General features: G+C 40.8%; 1 protein-coding gene across 2 annotated transcripts in view; it reads right to left on the bottom strand.

Annotated features, from left to right (window-relative positions):
• Impg2 (interphotoreceptor matrix proteoglycan 2) overlaps positions 1-16,981 on the bottom strand; it is a 72,225-nt gene that overhangs the window by 26,766 nt on the left and 28,478 nt on the right. For both annotated transcript variants that reach the window (XM_031364715.1, XM_031364716.1), the window contains 2 exons: positions 15,473-15,531; positions 9,535-9,555 (listed from right to left, as the gene is read on the bottom strand). In XM_031364715.1, coding sequence (XP_031220575.1) covers positions 9,535-9,555; positions 15,473-15,531 — 80 coding nt within the window. The remainder of the gene's footprint in view (positions 1-9,534; positions 9,556-15,472; positions 15,532-16,981) is intronic.

Here is a 16,981-nt window from a genome sequence, read left to right as displayed (position 1 = left end):
TGCTCTGGACCCCAGCCCAGACAGACTGGAAGGAACTGGAGTCACTGGGCTGGTGGAGTTCCTGTGTGTCTGGTCCCGCTGGTCCCAGTTACTCCCAGTGTTAGGACAGATGTTGGTTTCTGCTTACCTCTGATCCTAGGTGTGTCAGAGCACCTGGGAGTGGAGCCTCCTCTGGGTGTTGTGGGACTGGCTGTGAGCTTGAGCCCAAGGTCTCTGATCCTGGGTGTGTCAGAGCGCCTGGGAGTGGAGATTCCTCTGGGTGTTGTGGGACTGGCTGTGGAGCTTGTGCCCCAGGTCTGCTCTGGACCCCGGCCCAGACAGACCGGAAGGTACCCGAGTCACTGGGCTGGTGGAGTTCCTGTGTGCCTGGTCCCGCTGGTCCCAGTTACTCCCAGTGTTGGGACAGATGTTGGTTCCTGCTTACCTCTGATCCTGGGTGTGCCAGAGCGCCTGAGAGTGGAGCTTCCTCTGGGTTTTGTCGGCATGTTTTTTATTTTGATCTGCTTACAATACTCTAACTTAGTTACTCAACATATGTAACTTAGAAATTTTTATGGTATGGGCCTTGAATTCCTGATCTTTCCAAGGCTTTTATCATGAAGGGGTGTTGGATTTTGTCAAATGCTTTCTCAGCATCTAATGAAATGATCATATTTTTTTCCTTGAGTTTGTTTATATAATGGATTACAATGATGGGTTTCATCCCTGCATCCCTAGGATGAAGCCTACTTGATCATGATGGATTTTGATGTGTTCTTTGGTTTGGTTTGCAAGAATTTTATTGAGTATTTTTGCATCGATATTCAATAAGGGAAATTGGTCTGAAGTTTTCTTTCTTCATTAAGTCTTTGTGTGGTTTAGGTATCAGAGTAATTGTGGCTTCATAGAACAAATTCAAGGCCCACACCTAAACATAGTAAAAGTAATATACAGCAAACCAATAGGCAATATCAAACTAAATGGAGAGAAACTTGAAGCAATCCCACTAAAATCAGAGACTAGACAAAGCTACACACTCTCTCCCTACCTATATAATATTGTACTTGAAGTCCTAGCCAGAGCAATTACACAACAAAAGGAGATCAAAGGAATACAAATTGGAAAGGAAGAAGTCAAATTATCACTATTTGCAGATGATATGATAGTATACTTAAGTGACCCCAAAAATTCCACCAGAGAACTCCTAAACCTAATAAACAACTTCAGCAAAGTAGCTGGATATAAAATTAACTCAAGTAAATCAGTGGCCTTCCTATACACAAAGGATAAACAGGCTAAGAAAGATATTAGGGAAACAACACCCTTCACAGTAGTCACAAATAATATAAAATACCTTGGAGTGACTCTAACTAAGCAAGTGAAATATCTGTATGATAAGAAATTCAAGTCTCTGAAGAAAGAAATCGAAGAAGATCTCAGAAGGTGGAAAGATTTTACATGCTCATGGATTGGCAGGATTAATATAGTAAAAATGGCCATCTTGCCAAAAACAATCTACAGATTCAATACAATCCCCATCAAAATTCCAACACAATTCTTCACAGAGTTGGAAAGAGCAATTTGCATATTCATCTGGAATAACAAAAAACCTAGGATAGCAAAAACTATTCTCAACAATAAAGGAACCTCTGGTGGAATCACCATCTCTGACCTTAAGCTATACTACAAAGTAATTGTGATAAAAACTGCATGGTACAGTGACAGGCAGGTGGATCAATGGAATAGAATTGAAGACCCAGAAATGAACCTACACACCTGTGGTCACTTGATCTTCGACAAAGGAGATAAAACCATCCAGTGGAAAAAAAGACAGCATTTTTCAACAAACGGTGCTGGCTCAACTGGCAGTTAGCATGTAGAAGAATGCAAATCAATCCATTCCTATCTCCTTGTACAAAGCTCAAGTCCAAGTGGATCAAGGACCTCCACATAAAACCAGATACACTGAAACTAATAGAAAAGAAAGTGGGGAAGAGCTTCGAGCACATAGGCAAAGGGGAAATTTTCCTGAACAGAACACCAATAGCTTATGCTCTAAGATCAAGAATTGACAAATGGGACCTCATAAAATTGCAAAGCTTCTGTAAGGCAAAGACACTGTCAATAGGACAAAACAGCAAACAAAAGATTGGGAAAAGATCTTTACCAATCCTATATCTGATAGAGGGCTAATATTCAATATATACAAAGAACTCAAGAAGTTAGACTCCAAAGAACCAAATAACCCTATTTTAAAAATGGGGTACAGAGCTAAACAAAGAATTCTCAACTGAGGAATACCGAATGGCTGAGAAGCACCTAAAGAAATGTTTAACATCCTTAGTCATTAGGGAGATGCAAATCAAAACAACCCTGAGATTCCACCTCACACCAGTCAGAATGGCTAAGATCAAAAACTCAGGTGACAGCAGATGCTGGTGAGGTTGTGCAGAAAGAGGAACACTCCTTCATTGCTGGTGGGATTGCAAGCTGGTACAACCACTCTGGAAATCAGTTTGGCAGTTCCTCAGAAAATTAGGTATAATACTACCTGAGGACCCAGCTATACCACTCCTGGGCATGTACCCCCAAGAAAGCTCCAACATGTAATAAAGACACATGCTCCACTTTGTTCATAGCAGCCTTATTTATAATAGCCAGAAGCTGGAAAGAACCCAGATGTCCCTCAACAGAGGAATGGATACAGAAAATGTGGGACATTTACACAATGGAGTACTACTCAGCTATTAAAAACAATGAATTTATGAAATTCTTAGGGAAATGGATGGATCTGGAGAATATCATCATGAGTGAGATAACTCAACCACTGAAAAAAAAACACGCACATGATATGCATTCTCTGATAAGTGGATATTAGCCCAGAAGCTCAGAATAGCCAAAATACAATCCACAAACCACAAGAAACTCAAGAAGAAGGAAGACCAAAGTGTGGATACTTCGATCCTTCTTATAAGTGGGAACAAATACCCATGGAAGGAGTTGCAGAGACAAAGTATGGAGCAGAGACTGAAGGAAAGACAATCCAGAGACTGCCCCACCTGGGAATCCTTCCCATATACAATCTTCAAACCCAGACACTATTGTGGATGTCAACAAGTGCTGGCTGACAGAAGCCTGATATAGCTATCTCCTGAGAGGCTCTGACAGTGCCCAACTAATACAGAAGTAGAGGCTCACAGCCATCCATTGGACTGAGCACAGGGTCCCCAATAAAGGAGCTAGAGAAAGGACCCAAGGAGCTGAAGGGGTTTGCCGCCCCTTAGGACAAACAACAATATGAACTAACTAGTACCCTCAGAGCTCCCAGGGACTAAACCACCAACCAAAGAGTACACGTGGTGGGACTCAAGGCTCTAGCAGCATATGTATAGCAGAGGATGGCCTAGTCAGTCATCAATGGGAGGACTATCAATTGGTCCTGTGAAGGCTCTATGCCCCAGTGTAGGGAAATGCCAGGGCCAGGAAGTGGGAGAGGGTGGGTTGGTGAGCAGGGGGAGAGGGGAGGTAATGAGGGGGGGTTGGAGGGGAAACCGGGAAAGGGGAGAACATTTGAAATGCAAATAAAGAAAATATCTAATAAAAAATGGAAAAAAAAAAGAGAATCTTTATGGGCCTTTTTTTCTTTTGCTCTATTTTTTCTTTTAGCTTTTTTTTTTATTCCCTCATAAATTAAATGAAACAAGAGTACCTCCTAAAGAAATACATATCTACAAAGCTAGCTTTTTTCTTTACTATCCCTTCATGCAAGCAAATGAAGGAACAGTGGCTTCATGGACTTAAGGGAGAAACAAATCAGCAACAGTTGCTGTGTGGTTTGACATCTGCTTGGTCATTTGAAGAAATAATATGAGAAGATTAAGTTGGGAAAGAGCTGGGAATGTGTCTCCTGGACACTCCCTGACCCAGGCGTCTCTGACAACTGAACACAACAGTTTATAAGTGCTCTCAGTACACTAGGCACCCACTGTGCCTTCATCTCACTTGGTCTTCGCAATAAGCTTAGGAAAGGGTTTATCATCTTCAGAATATTGCTAAGGAAACGATATTAAGGTTTTAACGAAATTAAAGGGCTTCTTAAAATTTCACGACGAAGATGTGGTGGAGCTGCCTTTCACCTCAGCACCACATTCTGAACTGCTCAGCCTGCTCAAACCATTACTGGGCTGCATTCTTTCAAGGGTATCTATGTGCCAGTCACACTGCTGGACTCCAGCCTGCTTCTTCAAACAGACTTCACATCCGGTATACAAGATATCTCTGGGGGAAAGTAACTACCTTCCAAAGCAACCACTCAAGCCAGATGGATAATGGAAGATATCTGTTTCAGACACTTCTGTGGCAGCAAATGATTCCCAACTCAAAACATAAAAATAGGCAGCAACCACCCATGAAGCTCCTTAAATATCCATGCGTATATATGTGGATATGTATATGAGTATTTACATATGTGTGTGAGTATACACATACATAATGGAGTGTATGCTTACTCAATTCCAGTTGTCATGTGCTTGTAAAAGAATTTCATTATTGTAACTGCCTTCTTAAGTTTCTACAATATCCATCTTGGCACCTCATACTGAGACTTACCCAGTGTCTATTATATGAGCAGAAATGTAGACGGAAAACAATCACTCATATTTGACTCCAGAATAAAGTCTCTGATCTTCCTAGAGGTGAGAGCTGTACTTTTGCATGAGCTTTTCTTTTTGAGGCTTCTTTGAAGGTATCCCCATAGATTAAAGACAAATATAACAAACTACCCTGTTTGATGATAGTGGTCAACCAGATCATACAACCTCCTCTGAGGTCAAGCTTGCATGTAAAAGAAACTTTTGATTATAACTCCTCATGGACTTTCCTATGGGAAAAGAAAACATGAGCCAGCCAACTGTAAGATCATATACTTGGTAAGAGTGTTTACCGTGTTAAAAAGATCAATCTGAAAGAATTCTCTTTTGGGGTTTAAGAAGGGAACAGTGGCCTTAAGAAGTCCTTCCTTCCCATAAGTGCTGGCAAGTTGGCTAGTTTGGACCAGTCCTGATCTGCACAGTGCAGACAATACTCTAGTCTATAGGAGGATGCAACCAGACCTCTCCAACCTTCCCTCCACCCCACCCCACCCCCACATTAACATAGGTAAGCTCTAATTGTTTATGTTGAGGAAAATAAATCCAGGGTCATTTCATTATTGTTTCCCTCAAAGATCTGATAAACTGCCTTCTAAAGGATGCTATAGAGCTCTTAAAAAGTGATGACAGACACTCCTGCAAGCAGACCCGCAGCCACATCCCAATTAAAAAAGATGTCAAGGTAGAAGGGGAGCTCTTTGAATAGAGAAAGGAGACTAGTGGGAATAAGGAGGGAGTAAGGGGATAAATATGATTAAAAGCCATTATGACATGTGGAAGTGCCATGTCCTCAATCCTTCCAGCAAGTAAAGCCTTTTAAGTTTTTACACTAAAAGGTTCATCTGTGGCTAAGTTTTAATCTCTCTTTTTAAGGAAAGAAATTGGTGATGGTTCCAAGGCATAAAACAGCAAGAGGGACACCTTCCAGTCAGAACTTAACACATCGCACACCCCATTGCTGCTTGGGAAGCTCTGGTCTTTTGACATCCTGGCAGAGCACAGGTACCACGTACTTTGCATGCTCACTTCCTAACATGCCTATTTCCCCACAATCCACACATCCCCACATACATATGAACAAACGCACACACACCTCCTACACCTGCCCTGATTATTTTTCCTTCAGCTTGGCTGCCCCCTCCTCAGGGGGTCTCTTTCTCACTGACAGCATGGATCATGTTCTATCTCCCCCACCTTCTAGACAGATACACTTACTATTCCAAACATTGGAATAATACATTCCACACATCCAGAACAATGCCTACCTCACAGTACCTCCATAAAATACTTTGGAAAGTAATGACAATGTGATTAATGTTGTCACTAATATAAACAGATAAGACAACTGGAATCCTTGCTGTTTAAATGGCATTTTGTCTCTCAATCTAGAGTATTTTCTAACCCTAAATATAAAAGGAACAACTTCTCCCCTGCAGAGCCTGTCTATTTTCTTCAGACATTTGTATCTTAGTACTCATTTAAGACAGTTTCCCAGCTATCTACTACTTGATGAAGATGCCATGCTTTCTACAAGCCTGGTGAACCACATCTGCATATCTAAAAAGGTAGGCTCCTGCTCATGGTATTTGTATAACCTATTAAACTTTCTTATAGGGTTAGCATGAGTCTAAGAGAGGAAACAATGGTCACAATGAAAGAGAAGGAGGAAAAAGAAGAAGAAGAAGGAAAGAAGTAGGGGAGAGAGAAGAGGAATAAGAGGAGGCAATGCCAAACAGAACTGAAATGGTTGCCTCATTGCATGAAAAATTGGGCAAAGACAGTCGAGAATTTACTGGAAGCCTAGCATGTGCCTTGCATGGCTTTTAAATGTTGAGGAGAAAAGATCATAAGAAATGTTCCTGGATGAGACATTTATGCAAATCAGGAAGTCTGTGTTCGATTACCAACCTTGTCCTTTGCTGACAAATACCATTTTGCCTCCCAGTGTCTGCCTTAGTCATCTAAAGATACTATGTCTACCATAATATACATATCTAGTAAAGATAAATTCGTTAAGAAAGATAAAATGATTCTGAAAGATGCTGTAATTTATTAACATGTTTTTGCCTTGGAACAAGAACTCAAGGAAATAGTTGTAATACCAAGAAACCATGTATTCTTAAAGCCAAGAGCTTCAGTGTGACCCAGGAAAGCTGCATTCTGGCAAGCAATGAAACACAAAGAGTGCTCAGCATGAGAGAAATTAAAAAAAAAAAAAATTCAAGAGGCCAAGAAAGTCCATAAAGGGGTAGACAGACATTTCTGATTGAAGAAAGCTGTGCTGGCCCCACAAGTAAAGTGAGTCAACCAACCAAGGCCACACCAGTGTGTTTCAGTCTGAATCACCCAGGAATCCATTGACCCAGTTAGGGATCAATCGTATGGACAAAAGGTTCAACCTTATTCTTTCACCCTAGATGCCCCAGTTGGCGATTTGGATGTGTATATTTTTAAAATGGAGAGTAGTGGTACCCCACATCATCACGCAAGCTACATCAGAGTATTTCAGAGGGCTATAGATATAGCTCAGGGTTAAGAACACTGACTGCTCTTCCAGAGGTCCTGAGTTCAATTCCCAGCAATCACATGGTAGCTCATGACCATCTGTAATGGGATCTGATGCCCTCTTCTGGTGTGTTTGAAGGTACAGGTACTCGTATACATAAAATAAATACATCTTTAAAAAAAAATGTTTCTTCTGGGGCACTAACATTAAGACATGTGTAAGTTAGACTGATATACTATCTGTTCTTTTCAAAAGGATTTGACTAAGTTTGCATAACAAGTAGGGATGGCACACAGTAAAAAGTGAGTCAAAATTTTCACATGTATCTAAATGCTGGTGGCAAAGGAAAACAGAGTATATATTCTTTATTTCTGTTCCACAGTCATTCCTGCACAACTTGGTCTATCAGTGTATCAAATTTACAAATATATTCTATCAATCAATTGACACCACCTGATAACATTGAATTTTTTTGGAAACTGTGCCTAGGCTTGCATCTTATCAAAAAATAGTGACTTTATATTTAATTGTTTTCTGTGTTATTGAATTTGTTAACAGAACTGTTAGCTCTCAGCAAATGGCTACTATCCTTTCAGTACTAGGGGTAACCTCAAGATTTAGGGTTGTTCTAACTCTCTAGTCACCATAATAGGGAGTAACTTTTGAATGGTTGCAGACCTCAGCACTGTAGCATAGTGCAGAGCAGGTTACAGTCAATCACTAAATGTACAGAGACACAAATTCCGGTGGAACAAGATACCAGATACCTCCTAGTGACATAATCTCCAACAAGACTATGTCTCTCTAAAGCAAAATGTCCTCCCTGGACAAAAGGAAAGAAATACAAATGTTCATTTTACCATCCTACAAGGTACTAAGATGATAAGGATTTTAAAAACACCCTACACATTTCTAAAAGACAAAACCCAGAACTTATTAGTTTCTCTATGCATGGGGTCTGCCCAATAACAAGGCATTTCACAAATACTTGTCAAAATAATGTGAAGAAGATTAGAGAATCCTTTTCAAATCAAGATATTCTTGTCAGCCTTGGGTGACAGTAAGGGGTTGGTTCCAGTGACCTCCCTCATCTCATGTGTGTCAAATTCCATGATGCCCAAGCCCCTTGTTTACGGTGGAATAGCCACACACATCCTTCAACTTATTTTAAATCAGTAGATCTCAACCTTTCTAATGCTCCTCATGTTGTGGTGACCCCCCCATCTTAAAATTATTTTATTGGTTACTGTAATTTTGCTATTTATGAACCATAACATAAATATATGATCTGTTGAACTTCTGATAAGTGAACACCCCAAGGGGGTCACAACCCATAGGCTGAGAGTCACTGCTTTACATCGTCTTTAGAACATTATTCAATCTAAATGCTAAATATAAATACTTTTTATTATCTGAAGCATAATGATAATCAAAAAGCATGTATATATTCAGTTTTGATACAAATGTTTTTGTTATCTATGTTTCTGTTTTGTCTTGTTTTATAATGTTTCCATTATCAGTTGGCTGAATCCAAAGATATGTAAATCAAAGATGCTAAGCTGACTGTACAATGAGGAAATGATACCGTAATCTCTAAACACTTCTACAGTTAGCCTATGAATTTGCCTCATAGACTCCATTTGTATTTGCCAGGCTTCTAAGAGAGGCAAGTTATAAGTAAATTATGAATCCATAAAGAAAACCAATAACTTTCATACAAGGAGTACTGATTGTGCCTTTACAATGCGCTTCCTAAAAATTCAAGAACAGCTAGTTTTACAAGTGAGCTATCATAAAGCTCAGTCAGTGCTAGCACCTCCATCAAATGCACCTTAAAGTGCATCTGATTTTATTATTTAATGGCACAAGGGACTTGAAAGTAGGTTTGCTAATGGGTTCTACTCCTACTTTAAATTAACTCAATGTTTAAAGTACCAGTCAGCTATAAACTACAGCCTAGGGGAGAACTTCAGCCCCGTGTTTATGGAATTTCTACGTCAGTGTTCACAAAATGGTTTTTGTCTTGGCAAGGTTGTGTTTTCAGTTTGTCTGAACAGAGATTTTACTTATGCGACCTAGGCTGGCTTTGAACTTGAAATCATCCTGCCACCTTGGCATCATAAGGGCTCAGGCATGTACCAGTACACCTAGTGAATCAATAAGGCTTCCCTGGAGAACAGCTGTGCTCTCTAGTGTACAATGCACCGCCTGGGTCTACTCTCACCCAGTAGCACTGAGAAGTTACAATAGGGAAGCTGTGGCCTTCAAAGGTTACAGCATTTGTCATGGTATCTTGTATAATGAGACTGGGAGGGACTGGAGAACTGAGCTATGCTCTTCTGTACCCTAACACTAGATGCTGACAATAGACAACACAGAAAGTAGCACAAGGGACTTTACCTGTCATTTTCCTCCGGGGCCCTGAAAAATAACAAAAGACTCAATTAGAGCTCAATTGCCTTTCAAATGGTCACATAGTTCATCACTGTGCAAATTTCACCACTGTTCACATCACATTGCCCAAAATGCCTTCTCAAGTGACGTACACCAAATCAGGTCTACTATGTTAGAAGTAGAAAGAAAGAAAGAAGGAAAGAAAGGAAGGAAGAAAGAAAGGAAGGAAGGAAGGAAGGGAGGGAGGGAGAGGAAGAGAGAGAAAGGAAGAAAAGAAGGCAGGAAGGAAAGAAAAGAGAAAGGGAAAGGAAAGAAAGAGAAAAAAGAAGAGAAAAGAAAAGGAAAGGAAAGGAAAGGAAAGGAAAGAAGTGAGTTTGAGGCCAGGTTGTAGTTCCAGGACAGTCAGACCTACATAGAAAAACTCTTTCTAAAAATAAAAAAATAAAAAAATAAATTTAAAGTAATGAAGGTAAAAGAAAGGAAGGAAGAAGCTAGCTAAAGCCAATAACTTTTACAGTTGCTTTACTTACCCAAAAACACTTCACAAATATGTAATTTATCTCTTTGTTAAATAAACTCTTTGGTAGATCACTAGAAGGCTTTGGTTGTTGGCATTAAAATTAGAAACGTCAGGCTGGAAAACTGGCTCAGTAGTTAAGAGCCAGAGGACCTGAGTTCAGGTCTTAACGCCCATATCAGGCAGCTCATACGCTAGCTCCAAGGGGCCCAATGTCTCTGGCTTCTACAGATATTTTAACTCATGTGTGCATAGCCAAACGAAGATACACATGTAAATACGAATAAAAATAAATCTTTGAAAAAAGAGCACAACACCAATATTTTTTAAAAATTAGGAATGTCCTTTGGACAGTGCAACGTAGAAGCAAAGAAAAGCAGATGTATATAGATCTGTTTCAGAACTGAATTTTTAAAAAAGAAAGATTAATCCTATAGTTCCTTAAGGGGGAAAGACAAATGAAAATTAACTTCTTTCTAGAATAACAAATGAAGTAGAACAATAATCTTGAAACATTAAAGGAAAATGTTTCCCAATCAGAATCCCATTCCTAATCAAACTATTATTGGCCCAAGATTGACCTTAGGAGACTGTTTTCAAGCACACACACAAATGTCAAGAAATTCTCCCCCACATTGCACTGCACTTCACAAAACTGAAGAAGCCAATCAAAAAAGGAACTCACATACACGGGCTGGCCAGAACCACCCCCTCCTAGCCCCCACACATATGTAGCACAAAATTGCAGCACAAAATTGCCTTGTCTGGTCTCAGTGGGAGAGGATGCCCCTAATCCTATAGAGGCTTGATGCCCCAGGGAGGGGGAATGACCTGGATGGGGGGAACCCTCTCAAAGGTGAAGAGGAGAGATGGAGGGGGAGAACTCTGCGAGGTGGGGACTGGGAGAGAGGGCAGCATTTGGGGTGTAAATAAATAAATAAGAGCTCACATCAGCCAAGTGAGAGAGCAACAGTGTCTCAGATTGTCTCCTGAGACCCAGGAATAAGGAAGAGCAAGTTGATTGTTTAACAAACTGGTCTCCCAAGTAAAGCAACTCAAAGAAGCCAGAAACCTAACTGGCTGTCCTCAAAGTCTCGTGTTCAGAAAACCATTCAAGGGCTGGAGTCTTGGTCACTCATCCAGATTGTTGTATTTCTCTGCACGTTCCAAGCCCAAGGATATACCTGGGGTCCAGCTTGAGGGAAAATGGTCAGCAGAAATTCAGAGAAAACAAGAGAGCACCACTTCCGCTCTTTCACCCTCAGTGGTCAAGCCACCAAGAAGAGAGGTGATGAAGCAGTCTCCAGCTACGCAATCGTGGGACTAACGCGAACCATCTTACTGCAAAGATGGACCCTGCAATACCACTTCCGTATAGAGAGCAGTCAGTTCACACTGTGTCATGTTTTGAAAACCTGTGAATGAGAACATGTCAGTTCCTACATCCAAGAGCATTCTTCCTTCAGAAGGATTCATAGGCAAAGCAGACATCCATAGAAATATATTTTTAGTAGCATCCACGATGACCGTACATGCTACTGAATGAAACAATATAAAACACGTTCCTTACACAAATAGTGATATGATACCCTGAGAGATCTCCCTCAAGCAACATCCTGGCAGGAGCGGTGCCTTTCACAAGTTCAATTAAAAAAACAAACAAACAAACAAACCAAAAACCCTATGTGTATATTCCCAAACAAGAGAATTGTTACTCTATAAAAAAAATGTTAGTGTTGGGCTAGCGAGATGGCTCAGCGGATAGGAGCACTGACTGCTCTTCCGAAGGTCCTGAGTGCGGATCCCAGCAACCACATGGTGGCTCACAACCACCTGTAATGAGATCAGATGCCCTCTTCTGGTGCGTCTGAAGACAACTACAGTGAATTACCCCAGAATGGGGCCATAGCGAGCAGGGCTAGAGTGAGCAGGGCCAGAACGAGCAGGGCCGGCAGAGGTCCTAAGTTCAATTCCCAGCAGCCACATACATGATGGCTCACGGCCATCTGTACAGCTAGAGTATACTCATACACGTAAAATAAATCTTTAAAAAAAAAAGTTAGTGGTTTCATAGACTATCTTTGTAAAAAATATAGGAGACTGCTAATAGGTTGCTTATCAAAAGGAAAACTGGTTATATTTCTGTTATCCACCACTCTGTTGTCCTTTTGGCTTGTATGTGTTATGTATTTAAATGCCATTCATGAAAATAATAAAATGCCTTCCTACTTTTAAAAAAGAAAGTGCATACAAATCCTATCAGCAATTCTGATTCTAGCAATGTATCGTACAGATTTACCACAATGATATTTTTAGTTAAAAAAAAGAAAAAGCAACCTAAATATTCAATTTGTAAGAGAATGATGAGATTAATCATGAACATATACACCATATACACATCCTCAAAGAACAATACACAAAGGAAACCAAGTGAGGTGGGAGGGAAGGGGGGAATCTGGGAGGAATTTGGGGGTAAATATGCTCAAGAGACCTGAAATTCTCAAAGAATAAAAGCCATAATGCATGTATAAAAATGGACTAAAACCAAAAAATTCTGATTAGCAATGTGTTTAAGTGATTAACTGCAATCTTTGGCTCTTAGTCTCGCAGCTTGGTTTCAAAAGAAAATTAAAATATTTTTGAGGAAGAAAAACGTAAATCCAAATGGCATGTCATTAAAATTAAATGTCATGAATGTGAAAAAAAAAGAAAGAAAGAGGACAAAAAGAGGGTCCAGAGAAGTGACTCAGAGGTTAAGAGCACTGGATGCTTTCCTAGAGTACCCAGGTTCGATTCTCAGCACCCACATGGCAGCTCACAACTGTCTTTAATTCCAGTTCCAGGGGATCCCACACCCCCACTTAGGCATGCAGGCAGCAAAACACCAATGTACATGTAATAAAAATAAATAAATATGAAAAAGAAAGCCAAAAGGATGACTTACAATTATGTAATCTATAATTACATAATTGCAATGACTTACAATTCTAAGGCAGTCAGTAGGGGTCAGGCCAGCTAGCCTACAATACATAGCACAGCTTTTGATGTTTGTTATTTTACATAGCAGGAATCGAACAGAACGGCTTAGTCTGGAGAGGTTCTCAGCAATTAAGAGCACTAGCTGCTTTTCCAGAGGACCCTGATTCGATCCCCAGCACCCACATCTTGGCTTACAACTGTCTGTAACTCTAGTCCCCAGAGATATGATGCCCTCTTCTAGTGTCTGGGGGAACTGCACACATGTGGTACACAGACACTTAGGTAAAAATTCCATATTCACAAAATAAATTTTTGTTAAGAATAGAAGTTCTCCTATACCTGAAACTGTGCTAAGTATTTTTCAAAATTAATTCGCTTACTCCTCACTAAGATTCATGAAGGATGGCCAATATCTACACTGCATGTAAAGAGACTAAGAAAGACACTATCAATTTATCCAGTCTTACAAAAGCATTTCTAATGAAGCAGGACTCACAGCTAAATTTATTTTATACAGAGCAAAAGTTGAGATTGAGCAATCCACTAAAAACCATACAGTCCAAGATGCCCAGGCAGTATGCCCAGCCAGACAAGCTGGACAAGAAGCCTCAGCAGCTACGTTGTGTCACATGCTACCAAACGAGTGAGATCTTCAAAGGCCTTCCTTCTGGTAATCATGGAGGAGCATATGTGAACATGGTAAAGGGTCAACTGGAAGGACTGTTGTGGTGTGAGGCCAGGTAGATAGTTCAACAGGCAAAGCCTCTCTGCGCTAAGTAGATGTGTGCCCTTAGGTCAATGATTTCTACTTTCTCTATCACATACACACACACACACACACACACACACACACACAAGCACATACACACACACAGTCCAATGCATGTGCACACATACATACATACATACATACAAACTCGCATACACACATACAAACTCACACACACATATACACAGCCACACACCCATATACACACTCACAAACACTCAAACACACATGCACACACACACATGCAGCACACATGTACACACATGCATGCACACATATATACACACATACACACACAGTCAAACGCATGTGAACACATACATACATACATACATACAAACCCCCCACACATATATACACAGTCACACACCCATATACACACTCACACTCAAACACTCAAACACACATACACCACACACGTACACACATGCATGCACACATACACACACACATACACACACGCATAAGCAAATACACACACACAGTCAAACGCATGTGCACACATACATACATACACACATACAAACTCACACACACACATATACACAGTCACATACCCATATACACACTCACAAACACTCAAACACACATACACACACACACAAGCACATACACACACACAGTCAAACACATGTGCACCCATACACACACACATAAACATACACACGCATACCCAGGCACACAGACTGTGCTAAATAGTGCTACATAGACACCCGCTGCCACCACACGTCCTGCTGAGTACACTCAGCACAACCCCACCCTGTCTCCCTGTCTCCAACAACTGGGCAACAGCTATGGCTAGTTCCCTAAGTGGAAGACTCACACATAGAGGTTAAGAACAAGCACTAAAATATAAGCTGTTTCATTTCAAAAATCTCTCCTCAGAACAACAATATCAACCAACCAGACCTCCCAGAGCTCCCCGGGACTAAGCCACCAAACAAGGAGTACACAAGGCTCCAGCTGCATATGTAGCAGAGGGTGGCCTTGTCAGGCATCAATGGGAGGAGAGGCCCTTGGTCCTATGAAGACTCAATAGATACCCCAGTGTAGGGGTAATGAGGGCAGGGAGATGGGAGTGGGTGGGTGGGTGGAGGAACACCCTCATAGAAGCAGGGGGAATGGGGATGGGATAGGGGGGTTCCCAGAGAGGAGAAACTGGGAAAGGGGATAAAATGTAAATAAATTTTAAAATATAAATTAATTAATTAAAAAAATCTTCTCCTTCACCCTCAAGTGAGAACTGCTGTCCACAGTAGGCTAGTTCATTCCTTTAAACCTGTTCCCTCCTCTGGTAAGGGAAGGTTGGACATGTCTGCCCTGAGAATTGACAGTCACCTCACTACAACCTTGAGAAGCTTCGGAAAAAGCCTAAAGACATTTTTAGTCTGATTTCAGCCAGGGCCCAGAGGCAAATGAGAGCTCTGTAACTTGTAACACAAAGCCTGAGTTCTTACTGTGGTCTACCTACAGACCGAGCTACATCTCTATGATACATAGCTTTGCCTCTCATTAGCTCAGCTTCCTCTGAATCAAATTAGTGTTGGACTACTACTTCACCACAAGTAACACTATTGTACCACTCCAATCACATGCTGCTAGAATATGTGATGAACACCAGGCTTTTCCATTCCGAGAGCAGCACTGTGCACATGCATTTTTAGAGGATATCTTTTTACCTGAATTCCAGAACACGGATGCCCTTGTAGCCGGGTAACCCTGTGAATGCTTTCTCAACCTGTTAAGAAAACAAAAATAAAGATGGTAACTATGTAGAATGTGCAGATATATATTTCAGATGCTTTAAAGAGCAGAATAAAAAGTAGACTCTTATCTTACAATTATCAGAGCTTGTACACACATAGGTAAAAGTGACTATGACAAGAAATAGTGTCTGCCACAAGACTGTCATGATTACTTTGTCATTTTGTCTTTTATGATTTTAATGTACTTTAATTTTATTTTTTTAACTTATGGAAAGCATACTTCTTATTAGTTAAAACAACATTTTCCTTCTTTTGTGTGAAGTACTAAATTCATTTCAAAAGACACTATCATAGTATTTATATAACAACATTTTCAAATGTTCCTGTCCCAGTTGGGAAGCTGGGCTCAGCTAGCAGCCTGGCAGAGTTGAGTGTCTGTTTTCTGTAAGTGTGAACATGTCTGAAAGTGTCTGCTTCCTGTCTCCACATGACAAGAAAACACAGAACACATTCAGCATTCAAAATAAAAAAGAGCCTCCAAGGCCCAAACTTAAGAAGCAGTGGCCAGATAACTCCACTGGTCAAAATATCATTTTATAAGTATCACATCCAGGAGAGCTGATTTTAATACCAAGCCTTCAAAATGCCACCACATCTTTCCATCAGAGCTCAGTAACTGGGGAGAGAGAAAGAACTCCAGACCAGGGATCTAAAAATAATCTAATTATATAAAAATGTGTATTTAAACAAAAGTTAATATTTAATCCATAATAATCCCAAGGGTGGCTCACCAGATGGATGACTTTGGGGCTGACACAAGAAAATGGAATTAGGGGGCCATAGAGACTTCTCTGGGAAGATTCCTTTAACCACATCCTCACAAAATCAGGGGAGAAGAACTTTTTAAAATCTTGGTTCACTGCAGATCTTCCTGTTCTTAAAAATAAAGAATTCAAGGGTGGCTGGCTCAGAAGTTTCTTGTGAGCCAGTTATCTAACACTCCCATCCATATATTCAGCCCACTGAACTACATTACCCTTCTGTTCCTCCTGTTTCATGACACACTTGAAACTGAAAAACTCACTAGAGTCTCTGAAGGAGTCTCTGTACAGGACAAAGAAGGAAGGACCACTTTGAAAGGCAAATGGACAGCTAGAGAGATGGCTCGATAGATAAAATATTTGCCAGGCAAGTATGAGGACCTGGATTCAGATCCCCAGAAACTGACATAAAGCCTGATGCTCTTAAGAGCATCTGTAATCCCAGGGGTCCAGGTAGGAGGCAGAGACAAGAGAACGCCTGGGAGCTAGCAGGTCAGACAGTCTGGGACACACGTGAGCGACCAACAGAGACTGTCTCAACTAAGGTATAAAGCAAGAACCAAAATTGGAAGTTGCCCTCTGACCTCCACATGCACCACAGAGGGGGTGGGGCATGGAGAGAGGGAAGGAGAGGGAGGGAGGGGGGAGGGAGAAGGGGAGA

Source organism: Mastomys coucha, unplaced genomic scaffold, assembly GCF_008632895.1.
Source record: "Mastomys coucha isolate ucsf_1 unplaced genomic scaffold, UCSF_Mcou_1 pScaffold12, whole genome shotgun sequence".
NCBI classification, from domain to species: Eukaryota; Metazoa; Chordata; class Mammalia; order Rodentia; family Muridae; genus Mastomys; species Mastomys coucha.
Note: the sequence above shows the minus strand (reverse complement) of the source record. Positions and strands in the feature narration are given on the sequence as shown.